The 24,804-nt window shown below is 41.0% G+C and overlaps 1 protein-coding gene across 1 annotated transcript; it reads left to right on the top strand.

Moving 5' to 3' along the window:
* Window positions 1-4,734: 4,734 nt before the first annotated feature.
* On the top strand, window positions 4,735-23,358 carry SPATA1 (spermatogenesis associated 1; the record flags this gene model as incomplete). Its single annotated transcript, XM_079776555.1, is given in 8 exon segments — window positions 4,735-4,753; window positions 7,916-7,948; window positions 9,529-9,621; window positions 14,920-15,098; window positions 17,538-17,636; window positions 22,387-22,433; window positions 22,435-22,470; window positions 23,295-23,358. Coding segments are annotated over 8 exon segments (570 nt in total).
* Window positions 23,359-24,804: the final 1,446 nt, after the last annotated feature.

Here is a 24,804-nt window from a genome sequence, read left to right as displayed (position 1 = left end):
TTTTATTATTATAGATAATATTTTTAAAATTAAATATTAACTAATGCCCAAAAAATCCATGATGAACAAGATATCAACATTTCCGATAGTACCATGCCTAACCATTTTAGAGCCTGAGAAAAAACGGCAAAATATGTGCATATTTTCCACTCCTTTCTACTCTCATATATACTAGTAGCCCTGAGCACAAATCCATGCACCAGTAGCTCTCTGCCACCCTCTTGTAGCTCTCTGCCCACTTCCCCACCCTCCTGTAGCTCCCCCCACCCCCCCTCATAGCTTGCTGCCCTGCCCCTCCTGTAGCTCTCTGCCCCCCACCCCGCTTGCTTGCTGCCCTGCCCCCTTCTGTAGCTCTCTGCCCCCCCCCCCCGCTTGTAGCCAGTAGCTCACTGCCTCCCTCTGTACCTCTCTGCCCACAGCCCTGCCCTCCTGTAGTTCCCCCCTCCCCCTCTTTCCTACCCCTCTCATAGCTTGCTGCCCTGCCCCCTCCTGTAGCTCTCCGCTGCCCACTTGTAGTTCGCTGCCCCACCTTCCTGCAGATCCATGATCCAGTCATTACCCGGTCGATCGTTATGCCTCACAGCGTAATGAATAATTAGCATATTCCTCTCTTATTATATAGGATTTTTTAAAAGTATTTTTGTTATTTATTTATTTATTTATTTATTTATTTATTTTGGAGAGAGGAAGGGACAGAGAGAGAGAGAGAGAGAGGGAGAGGGAGAGAGAGAGAGAGAGACGTGAGAAACACTGATTGTTGCCTTCCGACGAGGGACTGAACCTGAAACCTGAGTATGTGCCCTGATCAGGAATCAAACCCATCACCTTTTGGTGCACCAGACAATGCTCAAACCAACTGAGCCACATCGACCATAGCTTGAACTCCCTTTTGATAACTTTTTTTGGGGAGTAGCCTTTCAGAGATTTCTATTGGGTTGCCTGCCATAGATTTCTGATTAGTGGGAATTTTTATGTCTATGTTTTGAACCGTAAATTTTATATTAGAATATCTTCTTTTTAGCGTGTTACTTTTTTTTTCTGTACATCTGTTGCAGTTTCTAATTTATTTAGATTTCTATGTGTTATTTGTCACAAAGTTATTCTTATGTGAGTATTAATATTACTACTTTTGCATTATGAAGTATTCTTCTTGGACTCATTTAATGCTTTTTTGGGCCTAAATTCTCCCTTATTGCCTATCACTATTGGCTTTCTTTTCATTTACTTATTTGTTATACAACATTCACCTCCCCGACCCCCCCACCCCACCCCACCCCCCTGAATCTTTCTTTCACACATTTTTTTTTTTCAGCCTTTCTGTTTTAGGTATATTTTTTACATACAGTCTAGAGTTGGGTTTTGCTTTGTGAGTCACTCTGAAAATCGTTTTTATTTAGTAGACAAGTTACATCCATTTACATCATTGATGGGCCTGGTATGTTTCACAATGTCAGATTTGTCGTTTTATTTTATGATATAGTTAGTGTGTATTATTATGTGATTTATTTGCATTTTTACCTCCTCCTGGTATTAGAAAAGTTGTATTTTCATTGTAGTGTTTTGTATTTTTGTTCTAGGGTTCTTAATCATTCTTTTTCTTTTTTAATTTGATGCTTCTGGTTTTGATTAGTTACCTCTAAAATTACCCTCTGATTACTACCTGTTATATTCAGGACAATAAAAAAAAGTCACCTTTTCCACTCCTTTCTACTCTCATGTATTTTTAGTTGTGTCTTTTCTACTTTGCCAAATAATATAACATTTATGTACTTACATCTAGTTGTATGCCCCTCACCTCTGTTTTAGTCTCAGATCTATAACTAAATGTGTTCAACATGTACTGCCAGTTCTTTTGCAGAAAATTTTTCAATCATTGCCTAATTGGATCAATCTCTTTATCTTAAGGGAAATGCTTTTAGTTTTCCCCTGTTGAGTATTATTAACTGTGGGTTTGTCATATATGGCCTTTTGTTTTTTACATTTTTAAAGAATTGTTAAAAAAATAAAAGGAACTGTGACAGAGATCATATGTCACCCACAAAGCCTAAATTATTACTGTCTGGCCCTTTATCAATAAAGTTTGCTATTCCTGCTCTAGAGCCTTGATACTTGGAGGATAGTTTGGCTATACCATCCTTGGCTTACACTTTTTTTCCCTTGAGTTTTTTTTTTTTAATGTTTCTCTACTGATGTCTTGTTTTATGTTACTATTAATAAGTGTGACACCACCCTGTGTAATAATTTTACCAGGCTGTATTTCAGTTGAGAATTCTAGATCAAGTTTTTTTGGATACATAGTGGGCTCCTTCAGTATGAAAACCAGGATTGCTTTTGTTTCAAGAATGTTTTATAAAAGTAGAAAATACTTTATTTGTTTATTTGTTTGAGAGAGAGAGAGAGAGAGAGAGAGAGAGAGAGAGAGAGAGACACATTTAGCTGCCTTCTATATGTCCCCTACTGGGGATCGAGCCTGGGACCTGGACATATGCCCTGACAGGGAAACAAACCAGCAACCTTTCTGTGCATGTGATGATACTCAACTGAGCCACAGTGGTCAGAGCTAGAAAACTGTTTGTTTGTTTGTTTGTTTGTTTGTTTGTTTGTTTGTTTTAATCTTTATTGTTGAAAGTATTATCATGTCCCCCTCTTTCCCTCCATTGACTCCTTCTAGCCCATCCCCGCCGCTGCCCCAGGCCTCCTTCACCACCCTATTATCTGTGTCCAGGGTTTACGCCTATGTATATATACAGTATATCACTTCCCACCCACCCACCCTTCACTAGAAAACACTTTATTTTTTTTAATCTTTATTGTTGAAAGTATTACATATGTCCTCCTTTTTTCCCCATTAACCTCCTCTAAGAAAACACTTTAAATAGCAGAATCATTCCATTGTTGTTTTTTCTGAGAAAACACAATTAAGTATTATCTTTACCTTTTATAGCTGTTGCTTTCTCTCTGACCTATTTTACTATAAATATTTAATTTTACTATTAAATATTAAAATATTTTACTATATATTTTTTAATATATTTTATTGATTTTTTACAGAGAGGAAGGGAAAGGGATAGAGAGTTAGAAACATCGATCAGCCGCCTCCTGCACACCCCCTACTGGGGATGTGCCCGCAACCAAGGTACATGCCCTTGACCGGAATCAAACCCGGGACCTTTCAGTCCGCAGGCCGACGCTCTATCCACTGAGCCAAACCGGTTTCGGCTATTTTACTATATTTTTGTGTGCTACACTGACAACTTTAATGTGTAAACACTTTAAATTACATATCCTATCTAATAAAAGAATAATATGCAAATAGACCATCACTCCAAGACACAAGATGGCCACTCCCATGTGGTCAAAGATGGCTGCCCCCATGTGGACACAAGATGGCCACCTCAAGATGGCCTGCAGGGGAGGGCAGTTGTGGGCAGTTAGGGGTGACCAGGCCAGCAGCGGAGGGCAGTTGAGGGAGACCAGGTCAGCAAGGGAGGGCAGTTGGGGGGGGGATCAGACCTGCAGGGAGGGCAGTTGGGGGTGACCAGGCCTGCAGGAGAGGGCAGTTGGGGGGGACCAGGCCTGCAGGGGAGGGCAGTTGGGGAGGACCAGGCCTGCAGGGGAGGGCAGTTGGGGAGGACCGGGCCTGCAGGGGAGGGCAGTTAGGGGTGACCGGGCCAGCAGGGGAGGGCAGTTAGGGGTGACCAGGCCAGCAGGGAGGGCATTTGTGGACGACCAGGCCTGCAGGGGAGGACAGTTAGGGGCAATCGGGCTGGCCAGGGAGCAATTAGGCGTCAATCAGGCTGGCAGGGGAATGGTTAGGGGGTGATCAGGCTGGCAGGCAGAAGCAGTTAGGGGCAATCAGGCAGAAGCAGGCGAGCATTTGGGAGCCAGCAGTCCTGGATTATGAGAGGGATGTCCAACCACCGGTTTAGGCCCTGGTGGGATCAGGCCTAAACGGGCGGTTGGACATCCCTCAAGGGATATAATGTGCTAATTATGTAACAAAACATTCACCTCATTTAGCAGTATTTTAACTTCATGGTTCTCACAGTTACAGTATTTTCATCCCGATCAATATAGGTAACTGTTAGCTTATAAACTCTGAAGAGTATAATTCACATTTATTAATATTTGGAATATGTGTCAAGCTCAAAGGCTGTTGCCCGTAATCATATACATATTTATGATATATTTTTTCCTTTACTTTTAATTACCATTTATCCCCCTATATTTTACTATTTTCTTTATGTTTCATATTCTTTGCCCCTTTTATTTCTATTCTCCATTATCCTTACTGTATATTTGGTCATATCTCTTCTTGGATAATTGCTAATTTATTCATTTCTGAGACAGTTTAGTTTTTTCTGTAATTTCTTCTGTTTGGCCAACTTCCATTTTACATATTTCTATTATTTTTACATTTTTATTCTGAATTATTAATTTATTATTTATGATATTTGTTAATATCTGCAAAAGCTTACTTAATTATAATTTATTTAGATTTAGGAGTGTTAAGTTTTTCTCTGCTTTATGGCTACCTGTTTTGTTTTGGTTTAGTTATCAATTTTGACAGTTTTTAAAAATTAACTGGATGCTAGATTCTTTTGTAGATGTTGTTCACGTTTACTTGTGTTGGATTTTCTTTATCAGTAATAACAGGTGTTCATAGGAACAGAGTGGTATTTTGGTGGCTTTTCTGCTTAGGTTATGAGCGCCCTCTTCTGTTGATATGGCAAAATGCAGTTGGGGGAAGGGGGTCTGTTTTCTTTGGGTGGTTTTATTTTTTTTCTTCTTTTTTTCATTTATTAAAAAAATAATTATTATTTATTTATTGTTGAAAGTATTACATATGTCCTCCTTTCTCCCCCATTGACCCCTTCCAGCCCACTCCCTTCCCCAGTCCCAGGCCTTCACCACCCTATTGTCTGTGTCCATGGGTTTGCTGTATTTTGTTTTTTTGTTTTTTGTTTTCTCACTACTAATTTTATTCCACAGAGCTCTTATCTTGGCCACTTTCTTCTTTTCTCTTACCATCTAGGCCCAAAGGAATACCTCTCATTTTTGAAGCATTTTCCTCTCAGAAGCTATGTCTTCCCATGATTACCACCTCTAGCCCCCTACATTCTATAAGCCCCTTTCTTCTACATTCCTTATAGAAAGTGTTCCAATTTACCAGATCAGATCTTATTATTATTTCTGTACTGTATTTCCAGACAAAACTATGGTTGATGTTTACTGTGTTTGTCTGCTCATAGTTGTTAACTGATGGTCTTTGGCGTCAGTTCAGTGCCAACAGGAATATCCAATTAGGGCTGTGGTAAGAAGGAAACTTTATTCAGAGCAAAACAGCTCAATTGTGATACATCAGGGCTGTATCCTGGGGCCAGGTCCCTGTCCAAGTAGACTGCTTTGCTCTGCTCCTTGCTGTTCCACTCTGCTGTGCTCTGTTCCTTGCCAGTCTGCTCTGCCTTTGTTGGTCTGTTTAGCTTTGCTCTGGTGAGACATCTTCTGTTTTAGCTCAGCCAGGAAAAGTCTTCCTTCAGTCTTAGCACTTTCCTGATTGGTGAGAATGGAGCTGCTGTGATTGGTCTGTGAAGATGTTGATGGGGGTGGGGGGCGGGGAGAGAATATAGCTGAGCAGCTCTGATTGGATGGGGAAAGCCTCAGTCCTATTGGTTGAAATAGGATTCCAGAAACTCCCTTATGCGGGCTGGCTCAGCTGGCAGAAACTGCAGGCAGGCAGTTCAGTGCAGACATCTCCATGAAGTGCAGTTTGTGTGAGAGGCCCCTGTGTAGAATTGGCTGCTAGGGTCTGTATTTTTAGAATGTGAGCCCAGTTAGCCATTAGGAGCCCTTCTTAATAGGTACCTTCTTTATCAGGCTCAGGGAGTTCTCTCTAATGTATAGTCACCTCCGACTCAGATCAGTTGTCGGCTCCTGAGCACACTATGCTGCTGGTCTAGGGCAGTGGTCGGCAAACTCATCAGCCAACAGAGCCAAATATCAACAGCACAATGACTGGAATTTCTTTTGAGAGCCAGATTTTTTAAACTTCTTCTAACGCCACTTCTTCAAAATAGACTCTCCCAGGCCATGGTATTTTGTGGAAGAGCCACACTCAAGGGGCCAAAGAGCCGCATGTGGCTCGCGAGCCACAGTTTGCCGACCACAGGTCTAGGGTGTTTATTTCCCCACTTGTACATAAATTAAAGCATGTGTAAATTAAAAGGTTCTGCGTCCTAGTTAATCTGTAGACATAAATTATGGTTGGTTTTATTTGCTTCCTTTTTATAGTAGTTGGGAGGATGCATGGAGAGATTCTAATTTAAGCAGTTATCATTATCCTGTGAGAACCTGGCTTTTATAAGTTAATAAAATAAAATAACATAAATTTGAAAAAGAATAATCAAACAAAGTAGTAGTAATGGCTTAATAAAGATTAAGTAGTACCTAATAATTTACAGAAGTAAAACTAGCAGAATTAAAACAATTCAAGATCTATAAAGTGGCAGTGGGAGAAACATCATTGGAAAAGCTTGAAGTACTTTATCAAAAATGGGCCGAGCCCAGCCAGTGTTGCTCAGTGGTTGAGCATCGATTATGCACCAGGAGATCATGGTTCAATTCCTGGTCAAGGCACATGCCCAGGTTGTAGGCTCAATCCCTAGTATGGGGTGTGCAGGAGGCAGCCAGTCAATGATTCTCTCTCATCATTGATGTTTCTATCTCTCTCTCCCTCTCCCTTCCTCTCTGAGATCAATAAAAATGTATTTAAAAAATGGGCAGAAACACAAAAATCAGGAAAGATAAAGGTGATACAAATACAAAAGAGAAAATATATGAAAACAAAATGTATGCTAAACTTTGAAAATGTGATAGACTATCCAATTTTTAAGCAGATGTAGATGATCAAAATTGATTCAAAATGGAAAAAAGAAATCACTAGCCATCTTAGAAAAAAATATGTATATACACTGAGTGGCCAGATTATTATGATCTCTGAACGCATAATAATCTGGCTACTCAGTGTATATCCTATATAACAAAAGGCTAATATGCAAATTGTCCCCTCATTCAGGAGTTCGACCAGCAGGCAGGCCGGGCAACCGCCCATGTCCCCGCCACCTGGCCAGGCTGCCTGGACCCCACCCATGCACGAATTCATGCACCAGGCCTCTAATATATATATATATATATATATATATATATATATATATATATATATATATATACTGAGTGGCCAGTTCAGAGATCATAATAAACTGGCCACTCAGTGTATATTAAAGAAGTAACTAAGATCAAACATCTTGGAAGGAAATCATGTTTAAAAAGCAATATGGATTTTTTAAAATTAAACACACATTTCTCATATTTTTAAAAAAATACATTTTATTGATTTTGTACAGAAAGGAAGGGAGAGGGAAAGAGAGTTAGAAACATCAATGAGAGAGAAACATTGATCAGCTGCCTCCTGCACCGCCCGCCCCCCCCCCCCCCCCCAATTTGGGATGTGCCTGCAACCAAGGTACATGCCCTTGACCAGAATCAAACCTGGGAACCTTCAGTCCGCAGGCCAACGCTCTATCTACTGAGCCAAACCAGTTAGGGCACAATGTGAATTTTTTAAAATTTTACATTGGAGTCACTGTGTATAATGTCCAAGTAATAGTGGAATAGAGAAGCTGTAGCACAAGAAAGAGTCTATAGGTATAAATACATATAAGTAAAAAAAAACCACCATGTAAGTAAAAAAAAAAAAAATGCATTGCTGTTGTACATTATCAAATGCTTACAGATGGGGGGAAAATAATGTGTCACCACACCAAATCTTACTGATTTTCATGTTTTCTTTCAGATAGGTAAAAAAGAGTACATCACCTTCCCAGCTCTTATTGATTTTCCTTCACTTCCTTTCCAGGAATAACTGAAATCTCTTTATTACAGATTGAGAGTAAGTATGATGACACCATAAGTATAGATGATTCTGTGAGATAAAGTTAAATGATGTTAATGGGGAATTATTGTATAACTAGCATTCCCGTTGCAGGAAAAATCCTGCAATAGGGTTTCCTGCTGCACTCTACCCTGCCCCGCCTGCTCTCCTCCCTTGTCCCCCGCCCCGCCTTCTCCGCCAGCCCCCCTGCTTTTCTCCCTTCTCTGCCAGCCCGCCCACTCTTCTTCCTTCTCCTCTGGCCCCGCCTCCGTTCCTCCCTTCTTCCCTGCCCTGCCTTCTCCGCCAGCCAGCCTGCTTTTCCCTTCTCCCCCCGCCCCGCCTCCACTCCTCCCTTCTCCCCCGCCCCACCTCCGCCAGCCAGCCAGCCTGCTTTTCCCTTCTCCCCCGGCCCCGCCTCCGCTCCTCCCTTCTCCCCCGCCCCACCTTCTCCGCCAGCCCGCCCGCTCTCCTTCCTTCTTCCCCGGCTCCGCCTCCGCTCCTTTCTTCTCCTCCCCCCCGGCCCTGCCTCCGCTCCTCCCTTCTCCTCCCCCTGGCTTGTTTGCTTCTCCGCAGCTTTGCTCCCTTCTGCAGCTCTTGGCTTCTTTCTACGCTGTCTTGATATGCAAATTAGCTGCCATCTTTGTTGGGGTAATTTGCATACTCGTCCTGATTGGTTGGTGGGCGTGGCTTGGTTGGTGGACGTGGCTTGGGTATGGTGAAGGTGCGGTCAATTTGCATATTTGTCTATTATTAGGTAGGATGAGTAACAAGTTTCAGTTTGGAAAGTTTAAAAAAAAGTTCCAGAAATGGCCCTAACTGGTTTGGCTCAGTGGATAGAGTGTCAGCCTGTGGACTGAAAGGTCCCAGGTTTGATTCTGGTCAAGGGCATGTACCTTGGTTGTGGGCACATCCCCAGTGGGAGGTGTGCAGGATGCAGCTGATCGATGTTTCTCTCTCATTGATGTTTCTAACTCTCTATCCCTCTCCCTTCCTCTCTGTACAAAATCAATAAAATATATTTTTTAAAAAAGTTCCAGAAATGGATGGTGGTGATGGCTGCATAACATTGTAAATGCCATTGAACTGTACACTAAAAATGGTTAAAATGGTAATTTTATTATGTATATTTTACCAAAAAAAAGTTGTTATTTTAAAATATATAAATTTTATGTTAATTAGAGCATATGTTTAATAACTAAATGATTTTTGCTTTTAAAAATATAATTTAAAATTTACATTTTTTCATGTAAGATTTAAGTATAATAACTTTGGGGCCAAGATAAATTTACCAAAAGAATTAAACCAAGACATATAACTACTTGATCTTTACCTGATTTTACACATATATGTAAATGCAGATGGGACATACTGTATTCTTCACATATATGTAAATCCCCTTATGTATCACTCTTAGAAAGTGAAATGACTCCTCATTGTTTTCCATAGGGGCAAATACTATATTGCAGGAAGAAAAATAAAATTTGGGGTAAAATTTATTCTTATTATTTAAGCACTTTTAAGTTTTACACACTATATTTTAGGAAATGAACCATTTTTTAGCTTTTAGAGATTGATGAATATGGGTTATAATATTTTAGGAGAGAAGATTACCAAACAAATTAAACAAGTAAAGGAAGAAAGACAATATCTGGAAACAATAAGAAAAGAACTAATATCAAAGCAATATGATGGTAAAGTTTATTACATATCTTTTATCACTGTAAAAAACTTAAGTTTTACAGAATTTATGCTTCTTAATACTTTCTGTTTTACTGTTATTGTTTAAATGGTACACTTGATATAATTTAATACAGAAAACATGAAATCATTGTTCAATTCTTTATGTAGGGTATTTTTAAATTAAAATTCAAGTATTTTTCATAGGTGACATTCATTTATTTATTCATTCTTCTATTTGTTTACTAAATAAGTAGTAAGTACTTACTGAATTTAGCTACTGTAAAAAGGATTGAGGAGATACTAATAGGCAGGAACAACTTTGTCCCTGCCCTCAAAGAGCTTAGAGTCTGATGGGGAAATGATAATCAAGTTAAGTAATGATGCATCCTGATGAATACTATGATAAAGGAACTATAGAACTCTATGCATAGGATTACAGGATAAGAACACCTAAATTAGATGGAAGAGATAAGAACCACTTCCAGGAAAAGATGTGCTAGAATTTAAAATGTGTCTACTCTCAGACGCAAGCCTTCAGGTTTGTTTTCCCCTCTGCCATCCACATCTGCTTCTCTTACCTTCTTCTATACTCTTCTTCCCAGTTAACCTGGCTATTTCTTACTAATCATTCAATCTCAGTTTAAATATCATTTCAGAAGCCTTGATTTCCTTAGTTTCCTCAAGGTGCTTAGTTTTCTGATATTTGTGTCTGTCTGCTTTGCTAAAGGGAATGAATGAATGAATGAATGAATGAATGAGAGAATTAGGTAGGAGAAGTAGGTAGTTTTCTTGCAATAGAAATAGTTGTTAGAACTGGTGGAAGTGGAAAATGAGTCAGGGTGGAGAGAGTATAGGATAATGGTTTGAGAGATGTTAAATTATTTTAGAGTCCTGCATTTTGGGTTGTACTTGAGAATTATAAGTGTAACAGGTTTATATCGAATTAACTGGTTTTAGGATTCTCAGTTTACAGCAAAATTATTGATTCCATATAAGAATTGACTGAACATTATAGACAATGTCAGGAGATATTTCTGAAAGTTTTATCTCTTCATATTAAAATGTTATCCTGGAAGTGCTGGCAATGACTCAGCTTTGTTGTATTTTAAATGAGCAATTTTATTAGACAGATTCAAACAATGGACTAGAACTCAAAAGATTGATTCTAATACTAGATCAATCTTTTGCATAAGTACACAAGTTATTTCTCCTCTTTGTGCCTTACTCTCTCTGTTTATAAAATGAGAATCATCAATCACCTTCTATTTCAACAGGAATATTTCAAGTTTAAGGCATGTATCAGCCATCAAATATTTTTTTTAAATATATTTTATTGATTTTTTACAGAGAGGAAGAGAGAGGGATAGAGAGTTAGAAACATTGATGAGAGAGAAACATCTATCAGCTGCCTCTTGCACACACCCCACTGGGGATGTGCCCGCAACCAAGGTACATGCCCTTGACCGGAATCGAACCTGGGACCCTTGAGTCCGCAGGCCGACGCTCTATCCACTGAGCCAAACCGGTTTCAGCTCAAATATTTTTTAAGCTTACTATGTGCTTCACTTCCCAGGATTGTTTTAAATATTAAGGATACAGCATTAAATGAGACCCTTCCCTTAAGGAGCTTGCTTCTAAAGGGGTGGGGAGCCCTAACTGGTTTGGCTCAGTGAATAGAGCCTCAGCCTGTGGACTGAAGGGTCCCAGGTTCCATTCTGGTCAAGGGCATGTACCTTGGTTGCAGGCATATCCCAGTAGGGGTGTGTGCAGGAGGCAGCTGATCGATGTTTCTCTCGCATCGATGTTTCTAACTCTCTATCCCTCTCCCTTCCTCTCTGTAAAAAATCAATAAAAATATATTTTAAAAAATAAAGGGGCAGGGAGCAGGCAATAAACAAATAAATAAGACAATATCAGCTGCTGAATAGAACTGAGAAGTCAATTGGTTTGCCCTAGATCCGTGGTCGGCAAACTGCGGCTCGCGAGCCACATGTGGCTCTTTGGCCCCTTGAGTGTGGCTCTTCCACAAAATACCACGGCCTGGGAGAGTCTATTTTGAAGAAGTGGCGTTAGAAGAAGTTTAAGTTTAAAAAATCTGGCTCTCAAAAGAAATTACAATCGTTGTACTGTTGATATTTGGCTGTTGACTAATGAGTTTGCCGACCACCGCCCTAGATGGCTTGGCTCAGCGTTGGCCTGGAGAGTAAAGGGTCCCAGGTTTGATTCTTGTCAGCGCCTGGGTTGCGGGCTCGATTCCCAGTAGGGAGCAAGCAGGAGGCAGCCAATCAATGATTCTCTCTCATCATTGATGTTTCTATCTCTCTCTCCCTCTCCCTTCCTTTCTGAAATAAATAAAAATGTAAATAAATAAGTAAATAAATAGTGATGGGGCAGGAGAGATACTTTAGCTAGGGTTTCCAAGAGCAGCATTTCTGTGAAGATATTATTAAGATTTAATTATTAAGGTGGCAAGTATGAAAAGAAATAGGGGGAAAAGAGCAGGAACAGAAGGTACACTAAATGTGAAGCTCTGGAGATAGGGATGAGCTTTCAGTCTTAGGACCTAAAATAAGGCCAATGGCTGGAGCGCAAAAAATTAGGAGAAATGTACAGGGAGATAATATCAAAAGTTCAGCAAGGAACAGATGGGTCAATTCAAGGAGTTTGGATTTTATTCTAAATTAGGTGAGAATCCATTGGAGGATTTTTTCAGGTAGGGATTCACATGATTTTAAAATATTTTAGAAAAATCAGAATAACTGGCTTATGGAATAGCCTGGGATGAGAATAGAAGCAGAGAGACCAGTTACAAAGAAATGCCTACTACACAAAGCATAAATTAGATACAGGGCGAAAATGAAAATTTTGAATTAAGTTCCCATATAGTATGTAATTTTAATCAAATCACCATATAGAATTTTTTTTTTTTTTTTTAAATATATTTTATTAATTTTCCACAGAGAGGAAGAGAGAGGGATAGAGAGCTAGAAACATCGATGAGAGAGAAACATCGATCAGCTGCCTCCTGCACACTCCCCACCGGGGATGTGCCCGCAACCAAGGTACATGCCCTCGACCGGAATCGAACCCGGGACCCTTGAGTCCGCAGGCCGACGCTCTATCCACTGAGCCAAACCGGTTTCGGCCATATAGAATTTTTTAATATGGGGTTTACATTTCTTTGCTAATCTAAAAAGACAAACATGAACATAATCTGGTATGCTAGCATGTAGTTTGTGTTGCTGTTAAGTTTGTACTTAGAATCTCATCAGTGCCAAAGCAATTACCTAGCTGACAGAGTTAAATTTCTAATTAAGGATCTCAGATTGAGAAATTCTACCCCACACAATTTTGGGGATATAGTTGGGATAATTTCGATAAAAGATTTATCAGAATCTGCTGATCACAAAATATGTCGTTTTGGGGGAAGAAAAAATAAGGAAAAAAATCTGAAAAAGTGTGTTATGCCTCTTTCTTTCTCATAGTTATAATTATAAATAAAAGTAATGAAAATAAAAAATATGTGCATTTTGCTATACATGGTATTTTTTAATACAGATTTTCCAGAAATAATTGTAAGCGTAAAGAAAAACTTGGTTGTGGTTTTTTGATTTATCACCATTTTACGATATTTGTAGATAATATAGGGTCAATTAGCATATTCCCTCTTTATTAGATAGGATAAAAGTACATTTGTAGATAAGTACTTATCTACAAACTAGGGACCCGTTGCAGGAATATTTCCTGCAAGACTTCTGGCGGGCTTCCCTCCCGCCCCCCACCTCTCCCACTGCGGCGGGCGGGGCGGGGCGGCCCAAACGGGCGGGGCACCTCCCGCCCGTCCCGCCCACCCAACCCAGCCCACCTCGCCCCGCACTCCCCACCCTCTGCGCCCCCTGATGCAGCTGCCTCTGTGGCCGTGCGCTGCAGCTGCCTCTGATCACCCCGACCCGCCGCACACACTGCCGCCGCCTCCTCAGCCCTGCGCGCTGCTGCTGCGCGCCCCACCCGCCCACCCATCCCACCACGCGCCACCCGCATCGCCACGCCCTGCCCGCAGCCACCACCGCCTCCAAGGCCGCAGCGGCCTCGCACACCGCCCGCCATGCCCCACCTGCCGCCTCCACTGCGCGCCCCCGCCCACCACCGCTGCGGCCACAGCTGTGGCTGCGTCGCCGCCGCTCACACTGCCCGCCACCGAGGCCACTATGGCTGTGTGCTCCACAGCTGCGCCGCCGCCCACTCGCGCAGCCACCATGCTTTCTGCTTTCTTCACTCCTCCCTCCCTCAGCATATGCAAATTAACCACCATCTTGTTCGCTCTGATTGGCTGTGGGCATAGCGAAGGTACGGTCAATTTGCATATTACTGTTTTATTATATTAGATGTACTTTTATCCTATCTAATAAAGAGGGAATATGCTAATTGACCCTCACGCCGTCGCAAAGATGGTGGTGCCCACAGCCAATAAGGAGGGAATAGGCTAATTGACTTCCCTGCCCTCAAAGATGGCGGCACCCACAGCCAATAAGGAGGGAATATACTAATTGACTGCCACGCCCTCAAGGATGGAAGCACCCACAGCCACAAGATGGCAGTGCCCAGTATCCTCAGCCCCCCAGCCGACCAGGGCTGGCCAGAGGCACAGACAAGCCTTGGATGGTGGCTGCCCAGCCACCCAGGGCCAGCCCAAGGGATGACCAAACGACTGAACAAGCGGGCTGCATGGGGTGACCAGGCTGGTGAGGGAGCCGTGAAGGGCAACCAGGCTGGCAAGGGGGGGCAGTTGAGGGCAACAAGGCCAGCAGGGGAGGGTCAGTTGAGGGCAACCAGGCCAGTGGGGGGCAGTTGGGGGTGACCAGGCCGGTGGGGGTGTGCATTTGGGGACAACCAGGCCAGCATGGGGGCATTGGGGGCTACCAGGTCAGTGGGGGGGTAGTTAGGGGTGACCAGGCTGGTGGGAGGGGGCAGTTAGGAGCAACAAGGCCGGCAGGGAGGGGGCAGTTGGGGGCGACCAGGCAGGCAGGCGGGTGAGCAATTAGGAGCCAGTGGTCCAGGATTGTGAGAGGGATCCTGGATTGGAGAGGGTGCAGGCTTGGCTGAGGGGAACCCCCCCCCCACCCCATGCATGAATTTCATGCACTGGGCCTCTAGTTATTTAATAAACATTTCGCTCTTAGCTCTGATTTTCTCAGGGAGGAAGTGGAAGGGAGTAGAAGAGTTTAAATAACTGTAGGGTCCTTTCCAGTTTTAAAAGTTTAATCCTTTAGTCAGACTTACACTATATATAGCCTTTGATTTTTTTATAGCCTGTGATAGTTGGAAGGAAAAATACTTTGAAACAAAGGAAGTCACAGCATCATTGGAAGAGGTTTTAACAAAACATCGAGAAGATTTAGAACTCTATTATAAAAAAGTGCTCCTGCAACTTGAAGCCAGGGAGGTCAATATGAAACCAAAGAATATGGCAAACACCACAGACTCTAAGGTGCTACTAAATGTGTTTACATTCTATTAGAGAAGTTCTATTCAAAATATTTGCTTTATAATTGTTAGTATTGTTATATTTAGGATGATTTGGGCTATAAGTGTAGTAAAACAAATCTTGACTTGTTAACAATAAGAAAATTCATGATCTTATGTAATGGGTGCTGAAGAGATACAATAAACAGCTTAACAATGTTTTTAAGGGCCTAAGTGCTTCTGGTATTTCCTCACTATTTTTGAGTGTTGGTTTCCTTACAAACCTGCTTTTCCCCATAGTAGTAATAGAATTGCCAATGGCAAGGAAGGCTATATACCTCCAAACCAAGAGAGAACCTCTTCCAAACACATCCTATCTAATAAAAGGGTAATATGCAAATTGACCATCACTCCAACACACAAGATGGCTGCTCCCATGTGGTCAAAGATCCTGTCCCCATGTGGACACAAGATGGCCACCACAAGATGGACAGCAGGGGAGGGCAGTTGGGAGGGACCAGGCCTGCAGGGGAGGGCAGTTAGGGGCAAACAGGCTGGCAGGGGAATGGTTAGGGGGTGATCAGGCTGGCAGGCAGAAGAGGTTAGGGGCAATCAGGAAGGCAGGCAGGCGAGCAGTTGGGAGCCAGCAGTCCTAGATTGTGAGAGGGATGTCCAACTGCTGGACATTGGACATCCCTTGAGGGGTCACAGATTGGAGAGGGTGCAGGCTGGGGTGAGGGACAACCCCCCCCCCCCCCCCCCTTGCACGAATTTCATGCACCGGGAGATAACAGACCTACTGTGGACTGATAATACCTACCAGGGAATGCTATGTGCTGACTTAGGCCAATTATGAACAACTCTGTACCTGAGGGTAGGGCCACTTTCTATTATTGTATGGGAGATGAGCACATAGTGAAATACAGTGGGGACAAACAGTATTTACTACATTTCTCTTTTTATGTGTGGGGAGGTTAATAATATAATTTTATAATTTCTTTAGAAATACAATAATCTAAAATTATTGTATTTCTAAAGAAATTATTAAATTATATTCCATTTTGTCAATTTATTTTTTCTTAAGATGGTCTTGAATATTGAAAAACCAGAGACATGAAGTTTATTTTTTAAAATATATTTTTATTGATTTCAGAGAGGAAGAGAGAGGGAGAGAGATATAGAAACATCAATGATGAGAGAGAATCATTGATCGGCTGCCTCCTGCATGCACCCTACAGGGATCAAGCCTGCAACCCAGGCATGTGCCCCAACCAGGAATCAAACTGTGACCTACTGCTTCATAGGTTGATGCTCGATCACTGAGCCATGCCGGTCGGGCCCCAAAATGTTTTTATATGTTAATCATGATTAAGAGTATGGAGTTAGACTTGATGAAATATTAAGTTTCCTCATTTATATTTTCCCAGTTTAATCAAGATATAATTGACATATAACATTGTATTGGTTTAAGGTGTACAACACAATGGTTTGATACATGTATATACTGTGAAAAGATTACCACAATAAGTCTAGTTAACATCTATTGTCTCACAGTTACATTTTTCTTGTAATTATAACTTTTAAGGCCTACTCTCTTAGCAGCTTTCAAATATACAACACAGCATTGTTAACTATAGTTACCATGTTGTACATTACATCCCCATAACTTATTTATCTTATAAGTAGAAATTTGTACCTTTTGGTCCCTCTCCTATTTCCTTTCTCCTCCATGCCTGGCAACCACCAATGTGTTTCTCTGAGTAAAAGTATACTGTTTTAGATAAATTTAAAATATAAAATCCAAATTGTCTCAAGTAATGCTTTATCCATATTAGGAGATACTTTTCTTTACCATAACTGATACTTTTTGTCTTAAATATAGGGTATTTTTTTCACAAAGGCGGCTTGAATTTTAAAATAATTTCTTCGTTGACCATTATACCTCATAAACTTTTTGAACAAAAATAATAAAAATATTTCTTACATTAAATAAGTGTTCTTGAATTAAATAACTTTTCTTATATAAAGTATATGATTTTATTATTAAATACATTAATTCTAATCTCATTCAGCTAACAAAGCATTATGCCAATCTCTAAAACCTTGCTAATATCTTAAACTCAGCATATTCCTTTCATATTAATAGTCGTTGGTATTTGTGGTACTAATTTAATAGTAACTTTTATAAATATCTATTTATTTATTTTTTATTTATTGTATTATTTTTATAATACATGAATTATAGTAGTAGAACAAAAGAGAAAGCAGTCCCTAAAACTGAAGAAATCTACAGATTAATAGTAATTTAATCCAAAGCAATAAGTTTATTTTATGGAATACGTCATTTTCATGATTTGCTTCTTGGTTTTTGTTATCACATCGTAGTTTATGTTAGCAAGGCAGTTAAAAATAAAAATGCATAGGTGTTATCCTTAATAAAGATATCTTACTATACCTCATACAGAATTCCCTTATAATCCAGATCACTGAAGTACAGCAAGAAATTGACCAACTTAAGAGAAAATTGGTTACTGAGAAAATGAAGCACATCATAGAAGCTAAGGTAATTTGCATTTCTCCTGATTATAACATTTATCTTGAAATAATTTTGGTGTTTTAACTTTGGATGTTGCCCTACCCAGTTTGGCTCAGTGGATAGAGCATTGCCTGCAGACTATAGGGTCCCAGGTTTGATTCTGGTCAAGAGCATGTACCTTGGTTGCAAGCTTGATCCCTGGCCCTGGTTGGGGTGCACGCAGGAAACAACCAATCAATGTGTCTCTATCTCTATCTCCCCCCCTCCCTGCCACTACCTCTAAAAGTCTATGGAAAAATATCCTCAGGTGAAGATTAACCAAAACAAACAAAAAACGTTGGGTGTCAATAGCATAAGGATAGTAAAGATTGACTTATTAATTAATTAATTATTATTATTATTATTATTATTTTAATCCTCACCTAAGGATATTCTTCCATTGATTTTTAGAGAAAGTGGAAAAGGGAGGGAAAGACAGAGAAAAATATCCATGTGAGAGAAACACATCGATTGGTTGCCTCCTGCTCACACCCAGATGAGGGCCTGGGATGGGGAGAAGCCTGAAACCAAGGTACGTGCCCTTGACCGTGCCCTTGACCAGAATCAAACCCAGGACCCTTTGGTCCACAGGCCAGCACTCTATCCCCTGAGCCAAACTAGCTAAGGCAAAGTTTGACTCTTTTAAAATTGTTACCTTAACAACAAAGAGCACATGTGAAAAAAATTTAAGAATAACAACTAAATCCTGAAAAGATGCATATTATATCAAGGTCAGAGTAAAATTCAGCAAAATTCCAGTAAGAATTAAAGGGAAAGGATCCTGTGCATTAATACAAAGGCTCAGTAAAATATTTTAAAAGAAATAGTTTTCATATAATAGAGTCATTCATAAATAAGTCTGACAAACCACTGAGCTTTCTGAGCTCCCATTTAATGTTTTCCCCCTCTCTTGGGTAATTTTCTCACTCTCTCTGGTTATTTTCATTTGTATACTTATATGAATGCTCTCAATTCACCTCTTTATCAGAAATAGCTTTATGACAGAATAATGGCCCCTTTCCAGAATCAGCACTGTCCAGGAGAACCTTTTGCGATGATGGACATGTTCCAACCCTGCTCTGTCTGATATGGTAGTCACTAGGCGCGGAAGGATATTGAGCACTTGAACTGTAGCTTGTGGGTGACTAGGGAATTGAATTTTAAATTTTATTTAACTTGAGTTAATTTAAGTAGCTACATTTGGCAAATGGCTAATATATGCACAGAACAGTTCTAGATTCTTTTCACTACCAGCAATCTCAAGGCTAATTCTTGGCTCAGCATTGAGAAGCTTAAAACTTAAAACACAGAAAAGGGAAAGGGCAAAGAACCATTTTTAACAATATATGAATATTTAGCATTCTTATATAGTATGTACACACACACACACACACACACACACACACACAAACCCAATTTGTTCAATTAATGAAAACTGTGTATTCAAAAAAGGAGACAAAACCAGTGTGGAAACTTTCACACTAAGGATAGTTGGGTGGGTAAAAGACTAATAGAAATGCCTCCAGAGCCTTCAATCACATGTCGCAATGCTCTTTTCTTTTGGGAAGCATACACATTAGATCATATTGTCTTTGTATATTTTAACCCAATATCACTCACTTATGAATGGTTTTAACTCATATTATAATTACTAGTACAAAAAGCAGGAAAGACTAAGAGGAAAAAGAGAACCAAATTTTGAGTTTACGGATTGTGGGAAGAAAAATCCTGTTTAACCATAGTGCTTAATGGTACATAGTAAACATCATTATTATTTACTAGAAGCCCGGTGCACGAAATTCGTGCACGGCGGGGGGTTGTCCCTCAACCCAGCCTGTACCCTCTCCAATCTGGGACTCCTGGAGGGATGTCCGACTGCCCTTTTAGGGCCTAAACGGGCAGTCGGACATCCCTCTCACAATCCAGGACTGCTGACTCCCAACTGCTCGTCTGCCTGCCTTCCTGATTGCCCCTAACCGCTTCTGCCTGCCAGCCTGATCACCCCCTAACCACTCCGCTGCCAGCCTGGTTGATGCTTAACTGCTCCCCTGCCAGCCTATTTGCCCCCAACTTTCCTCCTCTGCCAGCCTGGTCACCCCTAACTGCCCTCTCCTGCAGGGTTGATCACCTCCAACTGCCCTCCCTTGCAAGCCTGGTCCCTCTCAACTGCCCTCCCTTGCAGGCCAGGTGCCTCCCAACTGCCCTCCCCTGTGGCCATCTTGTAGTGTCCATCTTGTGTCCACATGGGGGCAGGATCTTTGACCACATGGGGGCAGCTATGTTGTGTGTTGCAGTGATGATCAATCTGTATATTACTCTTTTATTAGATAAGATAGAGGCCTGGTGCACGGGTGGGGGCCAGCTGGTTTGCCCTGAAGGGTGTCCTGGATCAGGGTGGGGGTTCCCTTGGGGTGTGGGGCGGCCTGAGCGAGGGGCCTGTGGTGGTTTGCAGGTGGGCCACGCCCCCTGGCAACCCAAGTGGAGGCCCTGGTATCTGGAATTTATTTTCCTTCTACAATTGAAACTTTGTAGCCTGGAGCGGAGCCAAGCCTGCTGTTCCATCCGGGGCGGCAGCCATTTCTGTGGCAGTTAATTCACCTTCTACAATTGAAACTTTGTTGCCTTAAGCGGGTGGGCCCGGCCAGGGTGTGCTTTAAAGCTTTGCTTCCCCTGTTGCCACCGGCAACCCTGGCCTGCTCTCTCAAGCTCCATTCTGCCGCCATTTGTTTGAATTTGTTTACCTTCTATAATTGAAACTTTGTAGCTTGAGTGGAGGCTTAGGCCTGCAACGGCTATGGAAAGCTTGGCTTGCTCTGTTACCTGGGAAACCTTGCTCTCTGTGGCTGTAGCCATCTTGGTTTGGGTTCATTTGCATACTCGCCCTGATTGGCTGGTGGGCGTGGCTTGGCTGGTGGGCGTGGCTTATGTAGCGGAGTGATGGTTAATTTGCATATTACCATTTTATTAGAGAAGATTGTTGACTAGAGGCCCAGTGCATGAAATTCATGCACAGGGGTGGAAACATCAGCCCAGCCTGCACCCTCTCCAATCTGGGATCCCTCTCACAATCCAGGACTGCTGGCTTCCAACTGCTCGCCTGCCTGCCTGCCTGATTGCCCCTAACCACTCCCCTGCCACCCTGATTGACGCCTAACTGCTCCCCTGCTGGCCCGATTGCCCCCAACTGCCCTCCCCTGCTGGCCCGGTCACCCCTAACTGTCCTCCCCTGCTGGCCTGGTTGCCCCCCAACTGCCCTCTCCCTTTCTAGCCTGGTCGCCCCTAACTGCCCTCCCCTGCTGGCCTTATTGCCCCTAATTGCCCTCCCCTGCCAGCCTGGTCATCCCTAACTGCCCTCCCTTGCCAGCCTGGTTGCCCCTAACTGTTCTCACTTGCAGGCCTGGTCTACCCCAGCTGTCCTCCCCTGCTGGCCTGGTCACCCCCAACTGCCCTCTCCTGCTGTCCTGGTACCCCCCAAATGCCCTCCCCTGCCAGCCATCTTGTGTCCACATGGGGGAAGCCATCATTGACCACATGGGGGTGGCCATCTTGTGTGTTGGAGTGATGGTCAATTTGCATATTCCCTCTTTATTATATAGGATTTCTGAATAATTTACCTCAAACTTACCTGTAAGATTTAGAATTATTGGGCAGAAAACCTAGCCTGAGTTTCTCACAATCATATTCAAGTTAGAATAGCATAAGCAGTGCTTCTCAAAGTTCAGTGTAAGACCATCTGGATAGGGCTGGGGTGAAGCCTGGGATTCTTCATTCCTAAGAAGCTCCAGGTGATGTGAATGCCTTGGTCCACAGACTATACATGGAAGGGTAAGGGTAGTGGCACCAGATGATTTGAGTTTGAATCCTGGCTGCATCACTAGTTTTATACCTGGAGCGAGTTACTTAACTTCTAGGCATCTCAGTTTGCCCAGCTGTAAAAATGCAGATAGTAATAGTATCTGCCTTCATTCAATTTTTGGTAGAATCAAGGAAGTTAATCCATTTAGAAGAGTACTTGCCACAGAATAACACTATTGTATTGCTTAAGTACCTGTTCAGTTTCTCAGGGCCGGGATTTAAGTTTTGTTTTGTTTTGTTTTGTTTGTAATTATGTTTTTGTTTTTTACTACCTCTTCCTGAGAACAGATTTTGAAGCTCCAGCAAAAGATAAAAATATTTTTCTCTCTAATTTTTTAGAACAGTTTAATCTTATTATGACTATATGCTAATAAATGAAATTTTTTGATAGTTTATCCAGCAGTAAATAAGCATGCTTATTCAACAGGACTTTTGATCTATATATATTTAATGTATTAATCCAGTGGAAGTGTTGAAGTTAACTTATAAAAAAAACCCCACACCTTTATTTAAATGACAATTATGTAATCCTACCTAATAAAATAGCAATATGCAAATTGACCGCACCTTCGCTACGCCCAAGCCACGCCCACCAGCCAAAGCCACGCCCACCAGCCAATCAGGGCGAGTATGCAAATTACCCAACAAAGATGGCAGTTAATTTGCATATGCTGAGGGAGGGAGGAGTGAAGACTGAAGACAACTTAGAAGGAAGAGGGAGGAAAAGCCCGGGTGGGGCGGGGTGGGGCGGAGCAGGGCGGGGTGGGGCAGGCGGCAGTGCACGAGGCTGCAACGGCCGCTTGCAGGATTCTTCCTGCAAATGGGCTACTAGTTTTAGATGAGTAAAATGAAATTCAACTTTTAAAGATAATTTGTTTTATAGATGAGAAAACAAGCAATTTCAGATGTATGCATACTGAAAGCTGAACTCACAGAATAAAATTGATACATCTTTACAGCCTGTTAGGTATGTTAATTTAAAACTTTTATTTGTCAAAAATATTAAATATTTATTTGGTCAGATTTGTTAAAACTTTGTTCTCCTTGGCAATGTTTTATGTAAATCATAAGGTTTATGTTTTTCACCAAATCCTTTAGTACAGTGGTCGGCAAACTCATTAGTCAACAGAGCCAAATATCAACAGTACAACGATTGAAATTTCTTTTGAGAGCCAAATTTTTTAAACTTAAACTTCTTCTAACGCCACTTCTTCAAAATAGACTCGCCCAGGCCGTGGTATTTTGTGGAAGAGCCACACTCAAGGGGCCAAAGAGCCGCAAGCCGCAGTTTGCGGACCACGGCTTTAGTATTACAAAGGATTTTTGGAAATATTAGATGTATGAAAGTAAAATGGTGTCTATTTGGTTATTTTTGATGGTTTCAAATCTATTGCATATTATTTGAAAATATTATATTATTTTATAATTTTCATTTTTAAATAGTCTTAAAATTTAATATGACTGTAAAATATAATTTAAAATCATAGTTTAGTACATATGAATATATTTACATATAAATCAACATTGTTTAATTTATTCATTGTACTTTAATTGAAAGCAATCTGGAAATATAAAAAAATAGGAATATTGAACGTGCATTCAGAGCTATGACAGAGCTTAATGTCTAAGAATTTAAATTGTTTTAGTAATTTGTTTTAGAAATATAAAAACATTAGAAATTCAGCATATTATACGGAAAATGGTTAGTCTTACTCTGCCATAATAATTGTGTAAATAGGAAATGGAGTATTCTCATAACAGATGACTGAATCATCATGTATTTCCATTTAGAGGAGAAAAATGTGCAGGAAATGCAGGATTTATAAGTCCAGAGTTCAAGGATGCAGACTTTTAATCTAAGTATTTATAGGAACTAATATACTAGTAAGTGCAACACAGGGTTCTCCATTGCCTTGAGAAAAAGAATAGAGACTTCTGTACATTTAGAAAGGTTCTTTGCACAAAATTTCTCTTTTAGCCTGGTTGGTGTGGTTTAGTGGTTAAGCATTGATCCATGCACCAACAGGTCGCTGATTTGATTCCATCAGGACACATGCCAGGGTTTCAAGCTTGATCCCCAGTAGGGGGCATGCAGGAGGCAGATGATTGTTGATGTTTCTCTCTCATCGATGTTTCTATCTCTCTCTCCCTCTCCCTTCCACGCTCTCTAAAAATCAATAAAAATATTTTTTTAAAAGACAAGCTTTTAAAAATATTTCTCTTTTAGAAAAAAAAAACTACTTGAGAAAACAATGTCTTTAGATAATTAATATGCAGATAAAGAAAAAGGAAAATCTATCCATAAAAAGAAAACTAGCCAAGAAACAAAGTATAGATGTCCATAATGGAGGAATTTTAATAATTGGAACATCAAAATTACAATTACAATTGTAAATAACAATTTGCAATAATAATTGTAAATGATAATGGATAGAATTAGGTTCCCAGCATGTTTTTCCTATTATAAAATATCAGAAATAGCCACATTAAAAATTTAGTTGGAAAATAATAGGTAGGCCTAATTTAAAATATTACTAAATTATCTTATTATATTTTTTTAGTATTTTAATCCTTCATATATATACTTTTTCCCTCTGGAAGTTTGAGTTTAATTCATAAGCCTCAGAGGACATGAGTACTATATGGAGTCAGGGAGCAGGAAAATTATTTCCAACAGTTTAATGAACTTAAACAAGATAATGAATTGCAGGATTTAAGTTTAGATTTATTGAAAAAAAACAAGTATAAAGAAAACTAGCCTAAACTAGACTAGGCTTTAAAAAAATTTCTTCTAAGTAAACATTTCCACTTCAAATTATACATATTTAAAAACTAGCATTTATTTGTAAGCATATATTTTAATATTAGAGGGAAATTTTAGCATAAAATTCTGAAAGCAAGAGTTCTTAATTATTGTATTAAAACATCTTATAGAGGAATATTTAATACTAGAGGCCCCGTACATGAAATTCGTGCACTGGTGGTGGGGGGGTGTCCCTCAGCCCAGCCTGTACCCTTGCCAGTCTGGGACCCCTCGTGGGATGTCCGACTGCCGGTTTAGGCCTGATTCCTGTGGGATCAGGCCTAAACCGGCAGTCGGACATCCCTCTCACAATCCAAGACTGCTGGTTCCCAACCACTCACCTGCCTGCCTGCCTGATTGCCCCTAACTGCTTCTGCCTGCCAGATTGATCACCCCTAACCACTCCCCTGCCAGCCTGATCAATGCCTAACCTTTCCCCTGCTGGCCCGATTGCCCCTACTGCCCTCCCCTGCCAGCCCGATCACTCCCAACTGCCCT

The sequence above is a fragment of the Cnephaeus nilssonii genome, assembly GCF_951640355.1.
Source record: "Cnephaeus nilssonii genome assembly, chromosome: 7".
Lineage (NCBI taxonomy): Eukaryota > Metazoa > Chordata > Mammalia > Chiroptera > Vespertilionidae > Cnephaeus > Cnephaeus nilssonii.
This window is presented reverse-complemented; position numbering and strand designations above follow the sequence as displayed.